Source organism: Lagenorhynchus albirostris, chromosome 10 (genome assembly GCF_949774975.1).
Source record: "Lagenorhynchus albirostris chromosome 10, mLagAlb1.1, whole genome shotgun sequence".
NCBI lineage: Eukaryota > Metazoa > Chordata > Mammalia > Artiodactyla > Delphinidae > Lagenorhynchus > Lagenorhynchus albirostris.
The window spans coordinates 11,586,086-11,606,229 of record NC_083104.1 but is presented as its reverse complement, the minus strand read 5'-3'; the positions used below and the strand labels follow the sequence as shown (position 1 = coordinate 11,606,229).

General features: G+C 42.4%; 1 protein-coding gene and 1 long non-coding RNA gene across 2 annotated transcripts in view; one reads left to right on the top strand and one right to left on the bottom strand.

Moving 5' to 3' along the window:
* ITPR1 (inositol 1,4,5-trisphosphate receptor type 1) overlaps window positions 1-8,181 on the top strand; it is a 318,159-nt gene extending 309,978 nt beyond the window's left edge. The window contains exon 59 of the mRNA XM_060161317.1: window positions 6,807-8,181. Within this exon, the coding sequence (XP_060017300.1) occupies window positions 6,807-6,893 (87 nt within the window). The 3' untranslated portion in view covers window positions 6,894-8,181. The remainder of the gene's footprint in view (window positions 1-6,806) is intronic.
* The window catches only part of LOC132526833 (uncharacterized), a 50,694-nt gene that overhangs the window by 8,568 nt on the left and 21,982 nt on the right, over window positions 1-20,144 (bottom strand). Inside the window, exon 2 of the long non-coding RNA XR_009542715.1 lies at window positions 8,305-8,475. This is a non-coding gene — a long non-coding RNA (uncharacterized LOC132526833). The remainder of the gene's footprint in view (window positions 1-8,304; window positions 8,476-20,144) is intronic.

Below are 20,144 nucleotides of genomic sequence, written 5' to 3'. Positions count from 1 at the left end.
GTAGCCACCTAAAATGAGTAATAACCTAAATAAGTAAAACTAATGAAGATCTAACTAGATTACTTTGCTTATTATTTTATTAACTTTTTACCCCTGCTGTGAAACACTTGACAAATGTTCCACAGGACTACACTGATTCATGAGCACACTGTCTGCTACAGCTGCTTCTGTTTCCCCCCTGAAGAGCGAGGCGAGCTCCGTAAGGCATGTAGCAATGCTCAAGTTCCCTTCCTCTCCCTTTGAGAGAGCTGTGGCTACAAGAATCTCCATTAAATCTGATGTTTTAAATTAGATGCCAAAAAATCTTACAAAAATTGATCTCATGCAGACCTAAATAAAGGCAGTATTTAGCGCTCTATAAAGTGCCGTTTGTAAACATGTCTGAAGCAAACTATTATTGGGTATTCTGGGGTAGTAAATGCCGCTCGAGCCCTTCTCTGTCGGCCGGGCCTGTCCTTTCAATGCTTAGGATCCTGTGTGCTGAATCGCTCCCTGAGGGTGGTTCTGAAGTTGCTTCAGTGATGCACACTGTGCAAACCAGGGAACCTGGTCTAAGGAGCGAATTGAAGCTGAGGAATTTGCACAGAGAATCACAGGTATAGGAGGTAGCCAAGACCACAGATGGCATTGCACCCAATTCCCTCGTTTTATTTCGTGAGGACATTCAGGTTCACGGCAGGCTCTTAGGAAATTTATCCAACTTTACCTGAAAATGTCAGGCTGGAACTCCTGGTCCTGCAGTCTGGGTTGGATTTTGTGTGCGTGTGTTGTGTTTTTATTTTCCCTTGTTTTGTTTTGTCACTGTACCCTGTTTGCCTTTCATGGTTGACTGCTTAAATTCTCATTCATTTTTTTAAGAACGTTAAAGAGTTTCAGAAGTCGCATCACGCACTTAAACGTTAAGGAGTGATACAGTCATTGCCACATTACACCACTGATCAGAGACTTGGCATTAGAATCGTTTCTCTGAAGCCAAAATTTTGGCTTGAACAAACTATGTAAACTTGATTACATATGGACTAAGGTTCATTAAGTGACATCAAAACCAGTGTGGTTTAAACTGCTTGGTTTCAGCTGTTTACATTTTGGTTTTAAAGTTAACGGTTAGAACCACCCTTCAGAAAACCTTTCCCCTATGAATGAATTTGAAATTGGACCGTTTTTTCTTGTAAGATGTTATAGGCTAAGAAGAAATCAGAGGAAACCAGTACTATATTCTCCAGTGCCTTTACCAGCATTGATCTGCTTAGGTTTTAAGGTGACCAGAATCACAGGAAAAATTCAGCATTGTTGCTTTTGCTGGGGAAAATTTGCTTTTTTCAGAAGGAATTAGTTAACATTTTCTTTTGATTTTGTAACAAAACTGTAAAGCATTTGTTTGACAAGCAACTTGTTGAAAAGATTTGAATTTTATTAAATTTGGTGTGTACTAGTCCTAAAGATTTCTTAAATTGTTCTGCATAAAAAGCCATGCAGACAGGTCAGAGAACTGCTGGTTCTTAAACGGTCGTTGTGAGAATTCCTGCCCTCCAAAGGGAAAAAAATTCTGATTAAAAAATAAAAACTCCATGAATGATTAATGAACAAGAAACTCTGTGACAGATATTTTTTAAAACAGCTATGAAAGAATACCATTCACTGGTAAAAAGTGCTGGAAAATACAAAAATTGCTTCATCACTTAGATATTTTTGCAGATCTAATGGTCCAAAAACCAGCATAATGGAGCAAAGACAGCTGAATGTCTTGGGATTTAATCTTAACTGTTATTGACCTCGTTGGTAGTTGTTTTCTTAAAATACCAGTTTGAGGAGAAAAAGTTCTTATCAAGGATATTAGTAAAATCCTGGTTAGTGGTTTTTCTATTACTGCCAAGAACAGTTAATTAAACTTGCTGTTCTAAGCGTTACTTAATGATGCTTCTCATCTTGAAGTTTCCCCTCCCAAGAGATTCTGAATACTAAATGTGATTCTCTTACATTCTTATTCCAAGGCGGAGAACTAATGTAAGAACTTAAATTTTTTTTGCATGTTTTCTTTATATTGAGAGAAGGGTTCACTTTCTTGAAAATGTGACTGGCTTCCTATAGGACAGTGACCCTTATTTGTAGTTGGTAGGAAAAGAAGTAGTGCTTGAAATTCATGTCATATTAGCATGCGATAGTGTTTGGCATTTTGTTTGTTTGTTTGTTTGTTTTGTTTTGTTTTGTTTTTTGCGGTACGCGGGCCTCTCACTGTTGTGGCCTCTCCCGTTGCGGAGCAACAGGCTCTGGACGCGCAGGCTCAGCAGCCATGGCTCACGGGCCCAGCCGCTCCGCGGCATGTGGGATCCTCCCGGACCGGGGCACGAACCCGTGTCCCCTGCATCGGCAGGCGGACTCTCAACTACTGCGCCACCAGGGAAGCCCATGTTTGGCATTTTTCACGCAAGAGGGTTATCATCTTGTTAACAGTAACTGCGTAAGGAAGGAAGGAAGAACAAAAGAATAGAATAATTCCCCACAGTTGGAAGAATGGAATATTAAGCCTTACTTGAATGTCTGTGGTCCTTACACTGTGTTGGAACCACAAGAGAGAGGCCTTTGGTAACACCTGCCATCTAGGATACTGTAACCGATCCAGAAAGAAGCAGACCTCTAATGTTAGGATACAGTAGGAGAAGTTCCACGGCCCGAGGAATGAGGTGAGTTTCATTTGTGAACAAAGGAGCACAGAGAAGTAGGCAGGCAGTCCCGTGAGAGGCCTTAGGGGGTCGGAGGAGTTTAGCTTCTACAGTCCTACGAGCAGGTGACTTCTGAGCTAGCTGAAAAATGCAGCAGGGGGCATCCCAGGAAAGGAATCAGCATGAGCAAAGGCATGAAAACGCATGGCATGCTCGAGGAATGGCACTGTGCTCTGGGTCATTTGTTCTTCGAACCATCATTTATGAAACACCTATTTGCCAGGTGCAGCCCTAGGTACTGGGGTTACAAAGGTGAATAGAACCAATTCTCCTTCTTCAAGGAACTAACAGCCTAGAGTGGGAGACAAACAAGTAAACAATTAAATTATAATTCAACATGGTAAGTACGTAACAGAGGTTTGAACAGATTGCTCTGGGAGTGGAGAAAAGGGAGCACTTCATTCAGCCTGACCACAGGGAGAGGATTCGAGTCAGTGCCTCGGAAACCCTCTCAGAGGTGGGAATGCAGGAGCTTGGTTTCAAAGCTTGAGCGTTTGCCAGATGAACTGGAGAGGAACAGCCCATGAAGGATCAGGAGTGTGGATATCTGTATATTTATACTAAACCAATATAACTGCATTCAAGAGATGCTGCAGTTTTACTTCTGAATATCTTAGGCTCCTCGTTAGGAGCGTGGCTGATTTCATAGGACTGTGAAGCACAATTCTGATGACTGGAGTTTCTTGGCTGTTTAGAATCTGAGTAGCCACGACCTCACTGTGACAGGAAAGCAGGTTGCGGCTTTCATGTGCTGTCGATGAACCGTCCCTGCTATGCCAGCCCTCAGTCGTTTGGAGGCCGATAGTGGTGGAGTAAATTTTGCCCATTTGCACTCAACGCTCCGTATTTTCATGGAAGATCTTTTAGATGTTTGGCTACATCTGACTTGTAAAGTTACCATATCGTTTGCTTCTTGTTTAGACTGAGTCAAAAGAAGGAATGCTGAAATTCAAGTTAGTCTGTATATAGATTATGAAGAAGGATATTGCTTCAAATATTCATTCTTAGCTAAATGTAGATTTTGAGGATTTTAAATGTATCTACTACAAATGGGACATTTCACACTAATCAAAGTAGCTTTTTCTGTATTAGAATTTTGACTGAAGTTACCACCTTAGACATGAATCTGATGGATATATATTTTTTTAATTTATTTTGTTTATTTTTGGCAGCGTTGGGTTTTCATTGCTGTGCGTGGGCTTTCTCTAGTTGCGGCGAGCGGTGGCTTCTCTTGTTGCGGAGCACGGGCTCTAGGCGTGCGGGCTTCAGTAGTTGTGGCATGCAGGCTCAGCAGTTGTGGCTCGCGGGCTCTAGAGCGCAGGCTCAGTACTTGTGGCACACGGGCTTAGTTGCTCCGTGGCATGTGGGATCTTCCTGGACCAGGGCTCGAACCCGTGTCCCCTGCATTGGCAGGCGGATTCTTAACCACTGTGCCACCAGGGAAGCCCCGGATGGATATTTTTATCTAGTCAGTTTTGTTTCAGATGTCCGGAGAGAATACATTGTGAGAATATGCTAAGGATAGATAGACTTTGGTCATTATTTCTCTTTTGATACAGACAGTAGTAACAGAAAATGGTGATGCCTTAAATAACATATATAGTGCATGTGAATCTATGAAGACCAATAGCTAAGTAGGTTGAATTGAGCTAATAAAGCCAGAAGTTATGTGAGAATATGTACTAAGGGGCCAGGGAAACTTAACTGGCCAGCAGTGTTGAGCTTGGTTTCTTATAGGCCAGATTTAGTCCTTTAGGGGGTTTTGTTTTCATTACTGTTCCCATTATCATTATCACCGGATGATGACCTTGCCAAAAGGGACCAATACTTAAGCAGTTGCCCAATTCCTTACCATTTATTACTCACTTAAATGGTAGCCATTCTGTCTAAAAAGGCCATGGTCGATCAGAACAGAATCCAGGCAGTCAGATTTGTGTGCCGACCACCTGCTCAACTGCAGAGAATCTTCTCCAAGGTCTTATTTTGAGAAAAATAATACATTTACCCAAAATACTTTTTTTTAAAGTATTCAAGTATATGAAAATATAACCACAGTGATCTTGGCCTGTTTCTGAGATAACCAGTGAAGAGCTCTTCTACAGCAGCAGCGGCCCCAGATCAGTAACCCCACAGTATCACCGGGGAACTTGTTACAAATGCAAACTCACCAGCCCTACCCTGGGCCTGCTGAGTCAGAAACTCTGTTTGTGGGCCCTTGGATCTGTGTTTCAAGGAGCCTTCTAGGTGTTTCTCTGCACGCCAAAGTTTAAGAACCATTATTCTAGGGAAACAGAAAACAAAATTAGATAGGTATGTACTAGGTTCTTGAAATTACCAGGAATATGACTGCCTGAACGAAGGTTTTGGCCACTAACCTACAGCAGTAGGGAGCTTTAAGGTTTGTGATGCAGGGAGAGTGATGCAATCGTTATTTTAAGAAGACAACCCTGGAAAATCAGAATCGGACCTCCACTGGGCTATCAGGCGATAGCCTGTCGAAGAGGGAAGGAAGGTGTGCCTTCAGTTGAAGACTCATTTGCTATAAGGAACCCAGTTTAGAAGCCCTTAAGCTTAAGAGGAGGAAGAGCCAACAGATTGAAAAGTCACAAAAAGCTGACCCGACAAACAGGCGTGAAGATGCATGTACATAAAAGGTCATCTCAAGTGCACGTAGCTATTTATGGAAAATTTTCAGGGAAAGCTTCAATGGCCAACTTCAACAGCAGAAAAATCGCAGCATCTTTAAATAAAGTATCTGTCAGTACGGGTTGAGCGCACCAAGATTCCTAAATCTGTGAGAATGCGGCGATTATTAAATTTAGTTAAGTTTTACTGGATTCCTTCTCAAGGCTACCTGCCGAGGGGCTAGTCAGGGGGTGAGACTCTGGGGCTAAGCAACATGAAGTATCAGGCAGTGAGATGACTGAATTACTGATTGCGTTACAATCTACTTGTGAATTTATTCCACGGGTCACGTGAGGTTCTGCTTCCGCAGCTGAATCTGTGTAGTATAGGGTGTGACACCTCCCTTCACGATTTGTCACTCATCCAAGGAAACTTTAGAGGCTAGCTGGAATATCCTAATTCCACTCTTTATAAAAGGCTTTATAAAAAGCTGCCTTTCGGAAATATTCACTCCTTGTAAATCTTCTCTTCTAAAATATAACTGAAGGCATTTCACAGGAGCCTAAAAATAGTATTTTGATATGAAAGGAAAACGGCTATGCGTTAAAATTGAACCTAGGTAAGTTAATCTTATTTTATGTTCTCAGGATATTTTGTACCAAGATATTTGATGCCCAGCATCAAATCCTGAGCTAGGACTACCTGGGTTATGAGAAATGTGAATGCAGGGAATTAATTATGCCCTGAAATAGCCAGAACAGAGCTGGATAACTGTCAATGTGAGAACTGATTTAGTTCGGCAGCCGAAATAAACGGTACCAACCTCTTGTTCTGGGTTTGGAAAGCACCGTTTCATTTGACCAGCCTTAGGAAATGGTCTTTCCTGACCTTAGTGTCTGTAGGTGGCAAGGAATAGTCACCACTGAGTGCCAGGCCATGATTATGTTATTTAGTCACCCTGGACCTCAGAGGAGAGGACATTCCTCATCTCCCTAGAAATGCTGTGTGATTTTTTTTTTCTCGCAGATCAAAACGGCCCAAGAGTCACTGGAGAGGAATCAAGACCCCCTGAAGACCGTGGACTTAATCTCTCTTAAACCTAGGATTTTAAACGCACTGCTTTTCTTGACAGTTCAGTGTGTTGTTACTGTCATACAAAGCTATCAGTTGGAAGTGGATTTGGGAAACGATCAAGAATCTTGTGCTTTAACTGTTTTTTTGTTCCTTTATGAAACAAGTAGAAAGCAAAGTTTCTGAATGTCACATTGCCTAAGGCACAGAATTCCCCATTCTGCCTAGGAAGATGTCCTTTTTGAAGTTCTGTGTTTGATATACTGACAGTACACTGTAGAAAGTGGGTTTCAGTATAAACCATAACCACAGAGGTAATCTATGGTTGAGTATATGATTTGACGTACAGGAAGTGTCTGGGTCTAATGATGAAACTTTTTAACTTTCCAGATGACAGAACAAAGGAAGCAGAAACAAAGAATTGGTCTTCTAGGACATCCTCCTCACATGAACGTCAACCCACAGCAACCAGCATAAGCAAATGAAATAAAGGAATCGTACTTACCTTTTTAAATTATTTTTAGTGTGGGTGTGGCTAATTCGTTCTGATTCACCCACAGAGGTTACATTTATGCTTAGTATATTTGTAAATACTCAGTTTTATACCGTATGTATATGACTGCTACTCTCAAGGTTTGGATATATGTATTGTAATTAATTAGAATTGTTGGCACGATGAAATTTCATTTGTGCCAAAAATATTAAAAATGCCTTTTTTGGAAGGACTAAAGAAAGCACCTGATTTGCACTTGAACCACATTATAGATTTAAAAGTATATGACATGTATTTTGTATTTAAAACTAGAATAGCCAGTATTTATGTTTTTTATAGAACTGTGCAATACCAATTATGCAATCACAATAAATTTGTAACTCCTGAGTATCCTAAGGGGAGTGCACATCTTTGAAGCTGGTGTGTTCATAGTATGTAATAAATGGTTAACTATCAAATGATGCTGCTGCCAAAATCATATTAATAGTGAGTTTCAGGCCCCCGGGCATTTTGTACCATATAATTAGCCTGTGGTGATACTACTTCTCATTGCTAGCGGCACCAGTGCCTCTGTCTCGTAGTGACAGTGCTCCAAGCCTACGAACTGTCAAGTCAGCATTCATTTTAAGAAAAGCAACTTTAGTTTCAAAGATACGTTAAGGCTTCTGAATTGATCATTTAAACTATTTCTTTAAGTAAGAGAGCTGAATTAGAGGCTCAGACTTTAGTTTGCCAAGTCAGTGAATTTTTTAAAGGGAACTTTTTATGCCACGCTTGAGGTAAATGCATACTGCTAGCCAATCAATGTCATCTCCTAGGTGAATTCTGGTGTCACGTTATCAAGAAATGAGTAATTGATGGGCTCTAGGTTATCTAGTCCAAACAGTAGAGCTGATTTTTTTCCTTCATCTGAACCAACATGCTACAGTAGCTAAGAAGTATTAATCTATATCTATCCATATAAAGATGAAATATGATCTAGCCCATTAGAGCTCATAGTTTGAACACTGACATGTTATTCTTGTGAAAGAGCCACAGTTGGGTTTTATTTCTTTGTCACATTATTTCTTTTCTTGATGGATGAAAAAGTATGAAAGGAAACTTTTATATCTGTTGCCTAGTTTTGTACCTGGATCTCATTTTACAAGAGAATCTCTCTACAAAAAAAGTTAAACGTGTATTGAAAGCAGAGTTCTGAAATGAGTAAAGTTTGTAAATGCGGATATAAAAATAATATTTAATAAATGATGCAGAAGAAATACAGTGACCGGCTGGTGGCTTTCATTTAGACATTTCTTTGCGTCATAACAACAGCTATTCCAATTATATATTTCCTTTAGGACCAATTTAAAGTATAACTGGTCTGCCTACCAGATTAATTCCCAAAATGCTTACCTGATTAATGATAACGGAGAACTACCTGAACAGATGTGGGGGAGGGTTCATACAGTAGCCAGCCGCTCATTCTTCTCTGTAAGTGACTGCCAAGCAGACTGTCACGAGCACTGTAGCACATGGTAAGGCTCCCACTCCTGCACATTCCCTGGGGGACCTGCATCTTGCTACCTGCAGTGCAAAGGAATCACCAACAGGGAGATTAGTTCTCACTCATGCCCGGCGGTCAGAGTCCTTCAAGACAGTTGAAAATGTTTTACAAAAGCTAACTCGTCTATCCAAAGGTAGTGAAACCTGTCCCCTCCTGAGAGCAATGCCCACCGTGGTTGCTCTTTTAACACACACTGATTTTTCTCTGTGCTTTGCTAAATAAGGATGATTACCATCCAATGTTGGGAACTAGGTCGTGATTAAATTCCAGTTAAATGACTAGTTTCAAAACCAATGCTTCTACTTTATAATTGATAACTTTTAAAAAAAGTGAGTAATTTTCCATTCAGTGCAGCATATCTCCATAGAATTTTTCCATAATAAGGCAAGCCGAAGACAGAGACGTACTTGTATCTATAAACAAACTGGCGCTCCACGCCGACCCCCCCACCCCCACCCCTCCCCGAACGTGAGCTCCAGCCAGCAAGGACTTGCTCCCCTCGGATCTCCCTTCAATCTCCTGCGCTGCCCAGCACAGAGAGGCAGTGTGTGTGGTTTGTCTCCCAAGCCCCGTCCCATCTCGTTCACTGCAGACTTCTGCAATGACAGGTTCAGGTTGCAGCTTTTACAGGTTTGTCCTGTTTCATTCGAATCCTGTCACTTGAGATACAATCTTCATTCAACTCGCCAGCTTCAGCAGAAAATAAATGGAATCAGAATGCCACTCCACCCTACAAGCGGTAGATCCTACCCTTGGAGTTTGAGTGTGAACACAAAGCTGGTACAACTGAAACATAAAATCTGAAGTTATAACTCCTACAGCCTTTGATGTGTGATTGTGATTTCACCTTTCTCCAGACATCGCTTTTTCAACACTTCTATTTCAAGGATCAAGGTCCAAGTCACCTTCAAAGTTACTCACGGAGGTGAAGAATTAGTGCTATCAGGCTAAGAAACAAATGTGACAGCATACTACTAACACGCAAAAAGTCTTCTCGGCTCTGATTACTGAATTTTAAAAGTTTCCTGTAGCACGGATTCATATTCGAAGATTTTGCCAACTTCCTTAACTAAACCACGTGTTAAGTCAAAGGGTCTGGGAAATTCCGTTCCACTTTTCTAACATTTATATTTTCTGGCCCGTTTCTACTTATGTCCCTGAAATTATGTAGTGATGAACCTTGTTTCCCCCTGCAGATACAACTTCCACCCTGCTGAGCCCTAGAGCTTTACTCGAAAGTTCATCCTGCGCAAATACTCTTTTTTTTTTTTGCGGTACGCGGGCCTCTCACTGCTGTGGCCTCTCCCGTTGCGGAGCACAGGCTCCGGACGCACCGGCTCAGCGGCCATGGCTCACGGGCCCAGCCGCTCTGCGGCATGTGGGATCTTCCCGGACCAGGGCACGAACCCATTTCCCCTGCATCGGCAGGCGGACTCTCAACCACTGCGCCACCAGGGAAGACCTCGCAAATACTCTTAAAGCTGTGCGCCCTGACTCCTCACACACGCACACAAAATACGCTTTTCACTTTGTTTTTTAAAAATTTGATTCAACCTACCTGTTCCCAAGCTCATTACTGGCTGTTCTTCAGTCAGTTTAGTTTTATTTGGTTCTACTTTCTGAAAATGGGTTGCTTGATTTTGCTCCTGTAAAAACTGCTCTTTCACCCTGTTTAAACATTTCCTAACATAAATTACAAAGCAAGCATACCTTATTTGTGGAAGCTAACCAGCAACTCAGTCTTTGCAGTAGCAAACTAAACAAAGCTTTACTTATGTGCTAGTGAGAAATTACCATGATCTTCACAGTAAACTAAGGAATTATCACATTAAAAACTCAATTATAGGGCTTCCCTGGTGGCACAGTGGTTAAGAACTTGCCTGCCAATGCAGGGGACAGGGGTTCGCGCCCTGGTCCAGGAAGATGCCACACGCCGTGGAGTAACTAAGCCCTTGTGCCACAACTACCGAGCCTGCGCTCTAGAGCCCGCGAGCCGTAACTACTGAGCCCACGTGCCACAACTACTGAAGCCTGTGCACCTAGAGCCTGTGCTCCGCAACGGGAGAGGCCACCGCCATGAGAAGCCCGCGCACCACAACGAAGAGTAGCCCCCACTCACCACAACTAGAGAAAGCCCGCGCGCAGCAACAAAGACCCAATGCAACCAAAACTAATAAATAAATTCATTAATTTAAAAAAAACTCAATTATAGATTTCTGTATCCTCCTCCTACGGTTGGTTGGGATAATGCGCTAATGAGAAACAGCCTGAAAGTTTCTGATAGTTATTTTAAGGCTAATCATGAGACCATTAGTCTGACTTCTGGGCTACATAGAAGGAAATTTAGTCCCTCAATACTATTAAATACAAAAGGATCACAACTACATACGTACACAAGTAGAGTTGAGTTTTGCTAAAATAGTGTTTTCACAGATTTTAAAAAACAAAATGTGCTTGATAGAAGGCTTCATTTACATGACAGTGCAAGTCACCTTTACACAAGACAGGATATAATAACAAAGGACTCCTACTGAAGGTTCTTGAGACAACATGTTCTTATCTACCAAACCATAGATGGGAGTGGAGCTTTCATTTTAAAGGTAAGAAACGGAGCCTCACAGTGGTAAAGAGACTTGCCCAGGGGCTTAGCTCCAGAAAAAACAAAGCACCCCTGACTCAGCTCACAGGAGAGAGCTCTGCCACCTGCTGTCCCCATTCCAGCAACGGGCTACAGTATCTTATCCGTAATCAGTTTCCCATAACAGTTCTCACTTGACAGAAAGTTCTTATGCAGAACTGTATTTTGTCCTACAATACAAATGGATTTCTTTTTCTTTTCAAATCTCTTTCATAAGAGGATCTACAAGTTAGAAACTCCTGAATATGATTACTTTGTCAAGACTGAAAACTTTGTGGCAAAGATAAGAAGCTCCTAAAATCTCTTTTACAACTATAAATCTCATATAAATATCTCTTATTTAATAAGAGATATAAATATCTCTTATTTAATATCTCTTATTTAATTTAATTTAATTCTCAAAAGGAGAATCTGTTCTCTCAGTCAACGTGGCTTTCTCCACGTGGAAAGATTCCATACAGACTGGCATCCTATCCTACCTACCACAGAAGTCGGTGTTGATTAGCCAACTCTGCTCTCTCCTCTTCGTTACAGTGATCATTTGTTAACAATCAACTAGAACGTTGGAAAACCCCCGTAAAGATTTCGATTTTACAGAAAGTACCCAAAATTCCACCAGTTTTGCATCACAAAGCAGTGGTTAAAGTTTTGAGTACAATGCCATGCATGTGGTTTTTGTGGGTGGCTGCAGCTCCGAACGACTCTTAGGACGTGTCAGTTGTCTACAGGGGAGAGCCAGGATGGCAACTATAAACTAAGACCATCCTGATCACGGCAACAAACAACTCTCCATCCCTGCTACTGTATGCCATCTTTGGCAACTCTTAACAACCTAAAGGCTGATGCAGAAGCGTAACTAGCCTTCGAGTCTGGACCCCAAAACCTACCAAGTTGAAGAAAAGAAAAAGACCACTGGCAGGGTTTTACATGTGTCAAGTCTGACAACGCTCATGGACAACTCCGGCTGCTGGTGATTTAAACTCACTTGGTAAAACAAATCTCTAGCTCACTGGGGTACTACATTAAAAAAAAAAAAAATTAACGCAAAGAGAAACTTAAAATACTTTAAGGTCATGACAAACCAGTGTGAAAGAGAATCCTAACACCCAGAAGTGAAACTGCATCATTCACGCAGCCTGGAAAGAAAAAAGAAAGCTAAAAACCACTATAGATTAAGAACGCCGAGTTTGAGAAAACCCCTAAGGTGAATTCTGAACAACAACAACATGAAAAAGAGTCCCACAACAGAAGTGCATACTGCATGCAAGACCCACTAATGGAAAGAGTTTGCCAGCATTTCTGTCATGACCTCACGAAAGACGGCTGGTCCCATGTCAATGAAACTTGAGGCAATCCAGGAACTTAACCTGTCCACTCCAGAACTTAGTTCAGCTAATGACTTCATCTTTTTTCCCCACATACCTGTCACCTATAACATCTCATGAAGTCTTGTCAGAAGCTTTCTGTAAATGCTCTACAGAAGAAAATCAATTAAGATGCGGTGTGACACTGGGACAAGGAACCAGAACCACACAAGGCTCGGCCGCTGAGGGTCAGTTTACTTCCGGGCCCCCACGGCAGCATGGTGGGAGGGAAAGAACTGGACCCTGAGGCTGGCAAGAGTCTTCATGCCAGCTCTACCACTTCAACGCTATGATTTTAAGCAAGTTCTTTAATCACTGTAATTTTCACACACACCCCCCAACACACACACACCCTGCCCGTTCCCTCAACCACCATCTAAAGACTGCAGATGCTACCACTTCTTTTGGGCAGCAATAAGCTTTATGAAAGACAATATATGTCAAGTGTCGAGTATATACCCGACACGTGTCATTTCCCATTCCTTGGCAACATCATCATTTCCTTGTGCTCAGGCCGATCCACAATGTCAGCTAAATACTGCACGACCAAAGCTACTTCTGTTCCTACTAGATGGGCCTGAAGTTATACAGTGGGATCCTAAACCCCCAAGTCTTAACGTGATATGTTTGGGATATATCGAGTCATTTTTAAAAACTGTATCTTTAACATCCAAATTGTGTTTACTATCCGTTTGAACTGAATTCATAAAGAAAGAAAACTATTATAGAGCTCATAACTTCCAGATAATTATTCTCATACTTGTGATCAGAGTTGAATTTACGTCTGACTTCCTTTTTACAAAATCTTCATGGGAAGACACTTTATCTTAGGGCTGATGATGTATTTCCTTAGTTTATGAAGTGCTTTTACCTACATTCTCATTTAGGTAGAAGTCTCCCAACCCTGTTAAGCAGGTATCATCCCTGACATGTAAACGGTCCTAAATTGTACCATCTTTAACATTCAAATGCAAATTTTAGACCGTTATCTCACATAACTGTAGGAAGCCCAGGACTTTCCTTAATAATTTCAAGGATCCTAAGGTGAGTGCTTACAACTTCCTAATAGTTCCTTGTCACTTACTCATCCTAAATCCTGACTGTAACCTAACTCTCATCATCTCCCCTCTCTCTATTCCCCTCCACACTAGTGTAGACACAGCCGTCTCTACTCTGTCTCCAAAACACATTAACACCTGGGTGTTGTGAAAAGCTGACCTTTAGTAGAGGAAGATTTTAACAAATAAATAAACAACAAGTAAACAGTAAGAAACTATTTAAAACTGAGAATCAGACACTGAAGCTCTCTACCCGCTTCCTTTTCTGCCAGTGGAGTAGCCATTTGTAGCCTCATCTGGAGCCTAATTCTAGGACCCACTTTCTCTCACCACCCCTGCCCAAACAAAAGCAAAATAAAAACAAAAAAAAATTTCCCTCCAGCTTCAAGTAAAAGCTAAAAATTCTTGTTTCTTTATTATACAGAACAATTTAAGCCCCCTGGTCCCAACCCCTCCCATCTAGATTAGCCCTTTACCTTGACAGAACGAAAAAGGACTATAATTCATCTGTCTTTAGCTTTCAACTCAAAGAGCAACCAGCTTTTAATATAGCTTTATTTTTTCCCCTTCCTGATAACCCCCTATCTTAGAGAAGAAGAAATCAATATAGAAAGATGAAGTGATTTGGCCAAACTAGAACATCAGACCTGGGATTCAAAGGCAGATCATCTGACGGTATACACTCACCCTTCGATATCCCCGGGGACCCCCCTGGATAGCAAAATTCGCGGGTGCTCACGTCCTTTACGTAAGGAGTCCAATCGGCCCTCCATTTACTCAGGTTCCATAGCCACAGGATCCACATGCAAAGACTGGAGGGCTGACTATATCATACACCTTCCTCTCTAGGCCAACGCTTCACTACGCCAGGTGCAATCCTGCCGATAAGGTGCTAGGGCCTCCACCTGTCCACCCGTTTGGGGAAGATCTGTAAATACCAGGTAAGAGTTCTAAGAGATGCAAAGTAAGAGTTCTTATGGGTAAGGTCTGTAACTAGTTCTTTTCATTCAGTACCTAGCACAATTCCTGCCAATAAAGGGGCTCAGAACACTTGAGGGGGAAAAAGATTGCGAACCTTCACGTAATCTGCTTGAGAGTTTTGGAGCCAAGGCCAATTAGGAGTCTTTCACTAAGGAAGGACTATTTAGCAGTGGCCCAAAAGGAGTTGCACAGACAACCAAAGATCAGGCAGTCACTACCCTTTTTGCTGCGGACCATTTAATCTTATAACTGTCCGATAACCATAATGCCTCTGGCCCCAGGAGTCCTGCTTCACAACCCCAGACCAACCCCCACTGCCCCCTCCCTCTCACTAGGCAACCCCAATCTCTCTTCCTTCTTTCAATTCTTATAACAGATAAACCTGTGCTGGCTTGTCTATCAAAGTCTAAAATGGGTTGGCAGGGGACTTCCCTGGTGGTCCAGTAGTTAACACTTTGTCTTCCATGCAGGGGGTGCAGGTTCTATCCCTAGCCAGGGAGCTAAGATCCCACGTGCCTCCCTGCCAAAAAAACAAAACATAAATAAAAAACAACACAGGGCTTCCCTGGTGGCGCAGTGGTTGAGAGTCCGCCTGCCGATGCAGGGGACACGGGTTCGTGCCCCGGTCCGGGAGGATCCCACATGCCGCGGAGCGGCTGGGCCCATGAGCCATGGCCGCTGAGCCTGTGCGTCCGGAGCCTGTGCTCCGCAACGGGAGAGGCCACAGCAGTGAGAGGCCCGCATACCGCAAAAAAAAAAAAAAAAAAAAAAAAACACAGAAGCAATACTGTAACAAATTCAATAAAGACTTTAGAAATGGTCTTCAACAAAAAAATAAAAAAATCTTTAAAAAAAAAAGGGTTGGCAGGGTTGAATTCCTTCTGGAGGCCCTAGTAAAGAATTTACTTCCTTGCCTTTTTCAGCTTCTAGAGGCTGCCTGTGTTCCTTGTCTCGTTGCCTACTCCCATCTGTAAAGCTAGAAATGGCCAGTCGCGTCCCTTCACACCCTTTATCACACTATGATGCTATGCCTCCCTCCTGTACTTATGAGGAGCCTTGTGAGTACATTGGTCCCACTTGAATAAACCAGGAAATCTCCTCATTTCAAAATCCTTAACATAAGCACAACCGCAAAATCCCTTTTGCCGTGTAAGGTAATACATTCCCAGGGTCTGGGCATTAGGACTTGGACATCTTTAAGGGGCCCATTATTCTGCCTACCACATTTGCCTAAGCAGAAACCAGGCAGTTGTTTAGGTTTAAGACAAGAAAAACAAATCACCTGTTTTCACGCTTGACAGATTTGAATACAGTTGGAAAGGTCACAATTTCTTATGGTCCAAACAGGCTGAACAAGTCAGTTAATTAACATGACCATATAGAATGATGACGCTACATTTACCCAAGACAGTCTGCGGCTTCCTTTTACTTTCACTATTGATACTCTTGGAGAACCAGAAACGGCTATTAAAAATGTGTTTACTTTTATACAAACACACACACACACACACACACACACACACACACACACACCCCTAATTAGAGTTTTTATTACCTCAGGTTTTACTTGTAAGGATTAGCATTTCAAAAATAAGAGGGGGCAGAGTCAAGATGGCAGCAGGTGAGGATGCAGAGTTTGCGTCTCCCCACAACTAGGGTGCCTGTCGGACACTGGTGCGGTACATCTATGCCCAAGGAGAGGGGAGGAACCCCTGAGCGACTGGGTAGGACATGGGGGCACTGAGGTGGGAGGAGAAATGGAGGCTGGATGTGACCAGCACCCCTGAGGGGTGGCTCGAGGCGGGAGGGGTTCCCATGCCTGGAGAGACCCTGGGGGGCTCGGAGGATCAGGCGTTTCCCCTGCCCTATCAGGCCCAGGAAGCCTGCGGGGCTCCCGGGCCAGGCCCTCTGAGGCCCCCTGTGGGCTGTGTTGGTCCTAGGGCTATAGGAGGGAGGCGGGCAGGAGGGGGCCTCCAGGACCGGAGGATCGGGGAGGTGTGGCGGGCGTCTCCCAGGCCCACTCAGCCCCGGGAAGCCTGGACTCCCAGGCTGAGTCGCCGCCCTTCAAGGCCCCCTCCAGGCCACGTTGGTCCTAGGGGCAGAGGAGGGAGGGAGGAGGGGGGAAGAGGAGGAGAGGCAAATGTGGGGGACCCTCCTGGGCCAGGGGATCAGGGGAAGCACCGCAGGTGTTCCCCCCACCCACCTGGCTCTGGGAAGACTGTTGGGCTTCCAGGTCTGGTCCCCTGATTTCCAAGGCTCCCTCCAGCCACGCAGGTGCTAGGGGCATAGGAGGGAGGAGGGGGGAAGAAGAGAGGTCAACGGGGAGGGCCCCTCCAGATCACAGGATGCGGGGAACGGGCCTAGCACTTGCCCTGCCCACTCGGGCCCAGTGAGCCTGCTGGGGTCCTGGACCTGCTCCTCCGCCCCCCAGGGCCAGAGGCACTCCTGGGCCCCTCCTGCTGCATTAAGGCTAAACCCCCCCAACATCCCCCACCCCACCCGGCCTTTTCCAGCCCTGTGGGTCCTAAGCATAAGCCCTGCCCACTGCCTAAACCCCACCCCTGCCTAAGCCCCACCCAGCACAGCCAAGGCCTTTTCCGGCTTTCTTTTCCCCACCCTGAATTTAACTATTGTGGTTCTGTTTTACCTTCTGGTTGTTGTTTTATCTAAATTTTTATTTTTCTATTCTTTCTAACATATCTGTTAGTTTTCTAATCTTATTTTATTTTTTCCTCTTTGTTATCATTCTGCTCCTTTTTTCTTTTCTTTTCTTTTTTTTTTTTTGCCACCCTTTTCAGCTCACAGGATCTTGGTTTCTGAGCCAGGGGTCAGGCCAGAGCTCCTGCGGTAGAAAGTCCAAGTCCAAACCACTGGACTAACAGAGAACCTCAGACCCCAGGGAATATTCATCAGAGTGAGGTCTCCCACAGGTGCTCATCTGATCAACAAGACCCAGCTCTACCCAACAGCCTAAAAACTCCAGTGTTGGAAGCCTCAGGCCAAACAACCAGTAAGACAGGATCACAAACCCACCCATCAAAAAAAAAAAAAAAATGAGATGACAAAAAATATGTCACAGATGAAAGAGCAAGGTTAAAACCTACAAGACTAAATAAATGAAGAGGAAATAGGCAGTCTGCCTGAAAAACAATTCAGAGTAATGATAGTAAAGATGATCCAAAATCATGGAAACAGAATGGAGGCATGGATTGAGAAAATAAATGTTTAACAAAGATCTAAAAGAACTAAAGAACAAACAAATACAGATGAACAACACAGTAATTGAAATGAAAAATACACTAGAAGGAATCAATAACAGAGTAACTGAGGCAGAAGAACGAATAAGTGAGTTGGAGGACAGAACGGTAGAAATAACCGCCGAGGGGCAGAAGAAAGAATGAAGAGAACTGAGGACAGTCTCAGAGGCCTCTGGGACAGCACTGAATGCACCAACATTCGAATTATAGGGGTCACAGAAGAAGAAGAGAAAAAGAAAGGGTCTGAGAAAATATTTGAAGAGATTATAGTCGAAAACTTCCCTAACATGGGAAAGGAAATAGTTACACAAGTCCAGGAAGCACAGAGTCCCATATAGGACAAACCCAACAAAACACATATTAATAAAACTAACAAAAATTAAAAACAAAGAAAAAATATTAAAAGCAGCAAAGGAAAAGCAAAAAATAACATACAAAGGAATCCCCAGAAGGTTATCAGCTGATTTTTCAGCAGAAACTCTGCAGGCCAGAAGGGAGTGGCAGCATATACTTCAGGTGATGAGAGAGAAAAACCTACAACAAAGATTACTCTACCCAGCACTGATCTCATTCAGATTCCACAGAGAAACCAAAAGCTTCACAGACAAGCAAAAGCTATGAGAATTCAGCACCACCAAACTAGCTTTACAACAAATGCTAAAGGAACTTCTCTAGGCAGGGAACACAAGAGAAAAAAAGGACCCACAGAAACAAACCCAAAACAGTTAAGAAAATGGTAATAGGAACATACATATCGATAATAACCTTGAATGTAAATGGATTAAACATTCCAACCAAAAGACAAAGACTGGCTGAATGGATACAAAAACAAGACACATATATGTGCTGTCTACAAGAGACCCACTTCAGACCTAGGGATACATACAGACTGAAAGTGAAGGCATGGAAAAAGATATGCCATGCAAATGGAAATCAAAAGAAAGCTGGAGTAGCAATAATTGTATCAGATGAAATAGACTTTGAAATAAAGACTGTTACAAGAGATAAGGAAGGACACTATGTAATGATCAAGGGATCAATCCAAGAGATATAATAATTATAAATATTTATGCACCCAACATAGGAGCACCTCAGTACATAAAGTAAATGCTAACAACCATAAAAGGGGAAATGGACAGTAACACAATAATAGTAGGGGACTTTAACACCCCCACTTACACCAGTGGACAGATCATCTAAACAGAAAGTAAATAAGGAAACATGAGCTTTAAATGACACAACAGACCAGATAGATTTAATTGATATCTATAGGACATTCCACCTGAAAGTGGCAGAATACACTTTCTTCTCAAGTGCACACAGAACATTCTCCAGGATAGATCACACCTTGGGTCACAAATCAAGCCTCGGTAAATTTAAGAAAATTGAAATCACATCAAGCATCTTTTCAGACCACAATGCTATGAGACTGGAAATCAGTTACAGGAAAAAATTTGTGAAAAACACAAATACCTGAAGGATAAACAGTGTGCTAATAAATAACCAAGAGAGCACTGAAGAAATCAAAGAAGAAATTTTAAAAATACATAGAAACAAATGACACCAAAACACGACAACCCAAAACCTATGGGATGCAGCAAAGGCAGTTCTAAGAGGGAAGTTTACAGCAATTCAATCTCATCTCAAGAAACAAGAAAAATCTCAAACAATCTAACCTTACACCTAAAGCAACTAGAGAAAGAAGAACAAACAAAACCCAAAGTCAGTAGAAGGAAAGAAATCATAAAGATCAGAGCAGAAATAAATGAAAGAGAAACGAAGAAAACAACAGCAAAGATCAATAAAACAGCTGGTTCTTTGAGAAGATAAACAAAATTGATAAAACTTTAGCCAGACTCATCAAGAAGAAAAGGGAGAGGACACAAAAATCAATAAAATGAGAAACGAAAAAGGAGAAACACAACTTACACCACAGAAATACAATGGACTATAAAAGACTACTACAAACGACTATATGCCAATGAAATGGACAACCACGAAGAAATACACAAACTCATGGAAAGGTGCAATTTTCCAAAACTGAACCAGGAAGAATTATAAAATATAAACAGACCTATCACAAGTAATGAAATTGAAACTGTAATTAAAACTCTTCCAACAAACTAAAGTCCAGGACCAGATGGCTTCACAGGTGAATTCTATCAAACATTTAGAGAAGAGCTAACCCCTATCCTTCTCAAACTCTTCCAAAATACTGCAGAGGGAGGAACACTCCCAAATTCGTTCTACGAAGACACCATGGCCCTGACACCAAAACCAAAGATATCACAAAAAAAGAAAATTACATACCAATATCACTGATGAACACAGATGCAAGTATCCTCAACAAAATACTAGCAAACAGTATCCAACAACACATTAAAAGTATCT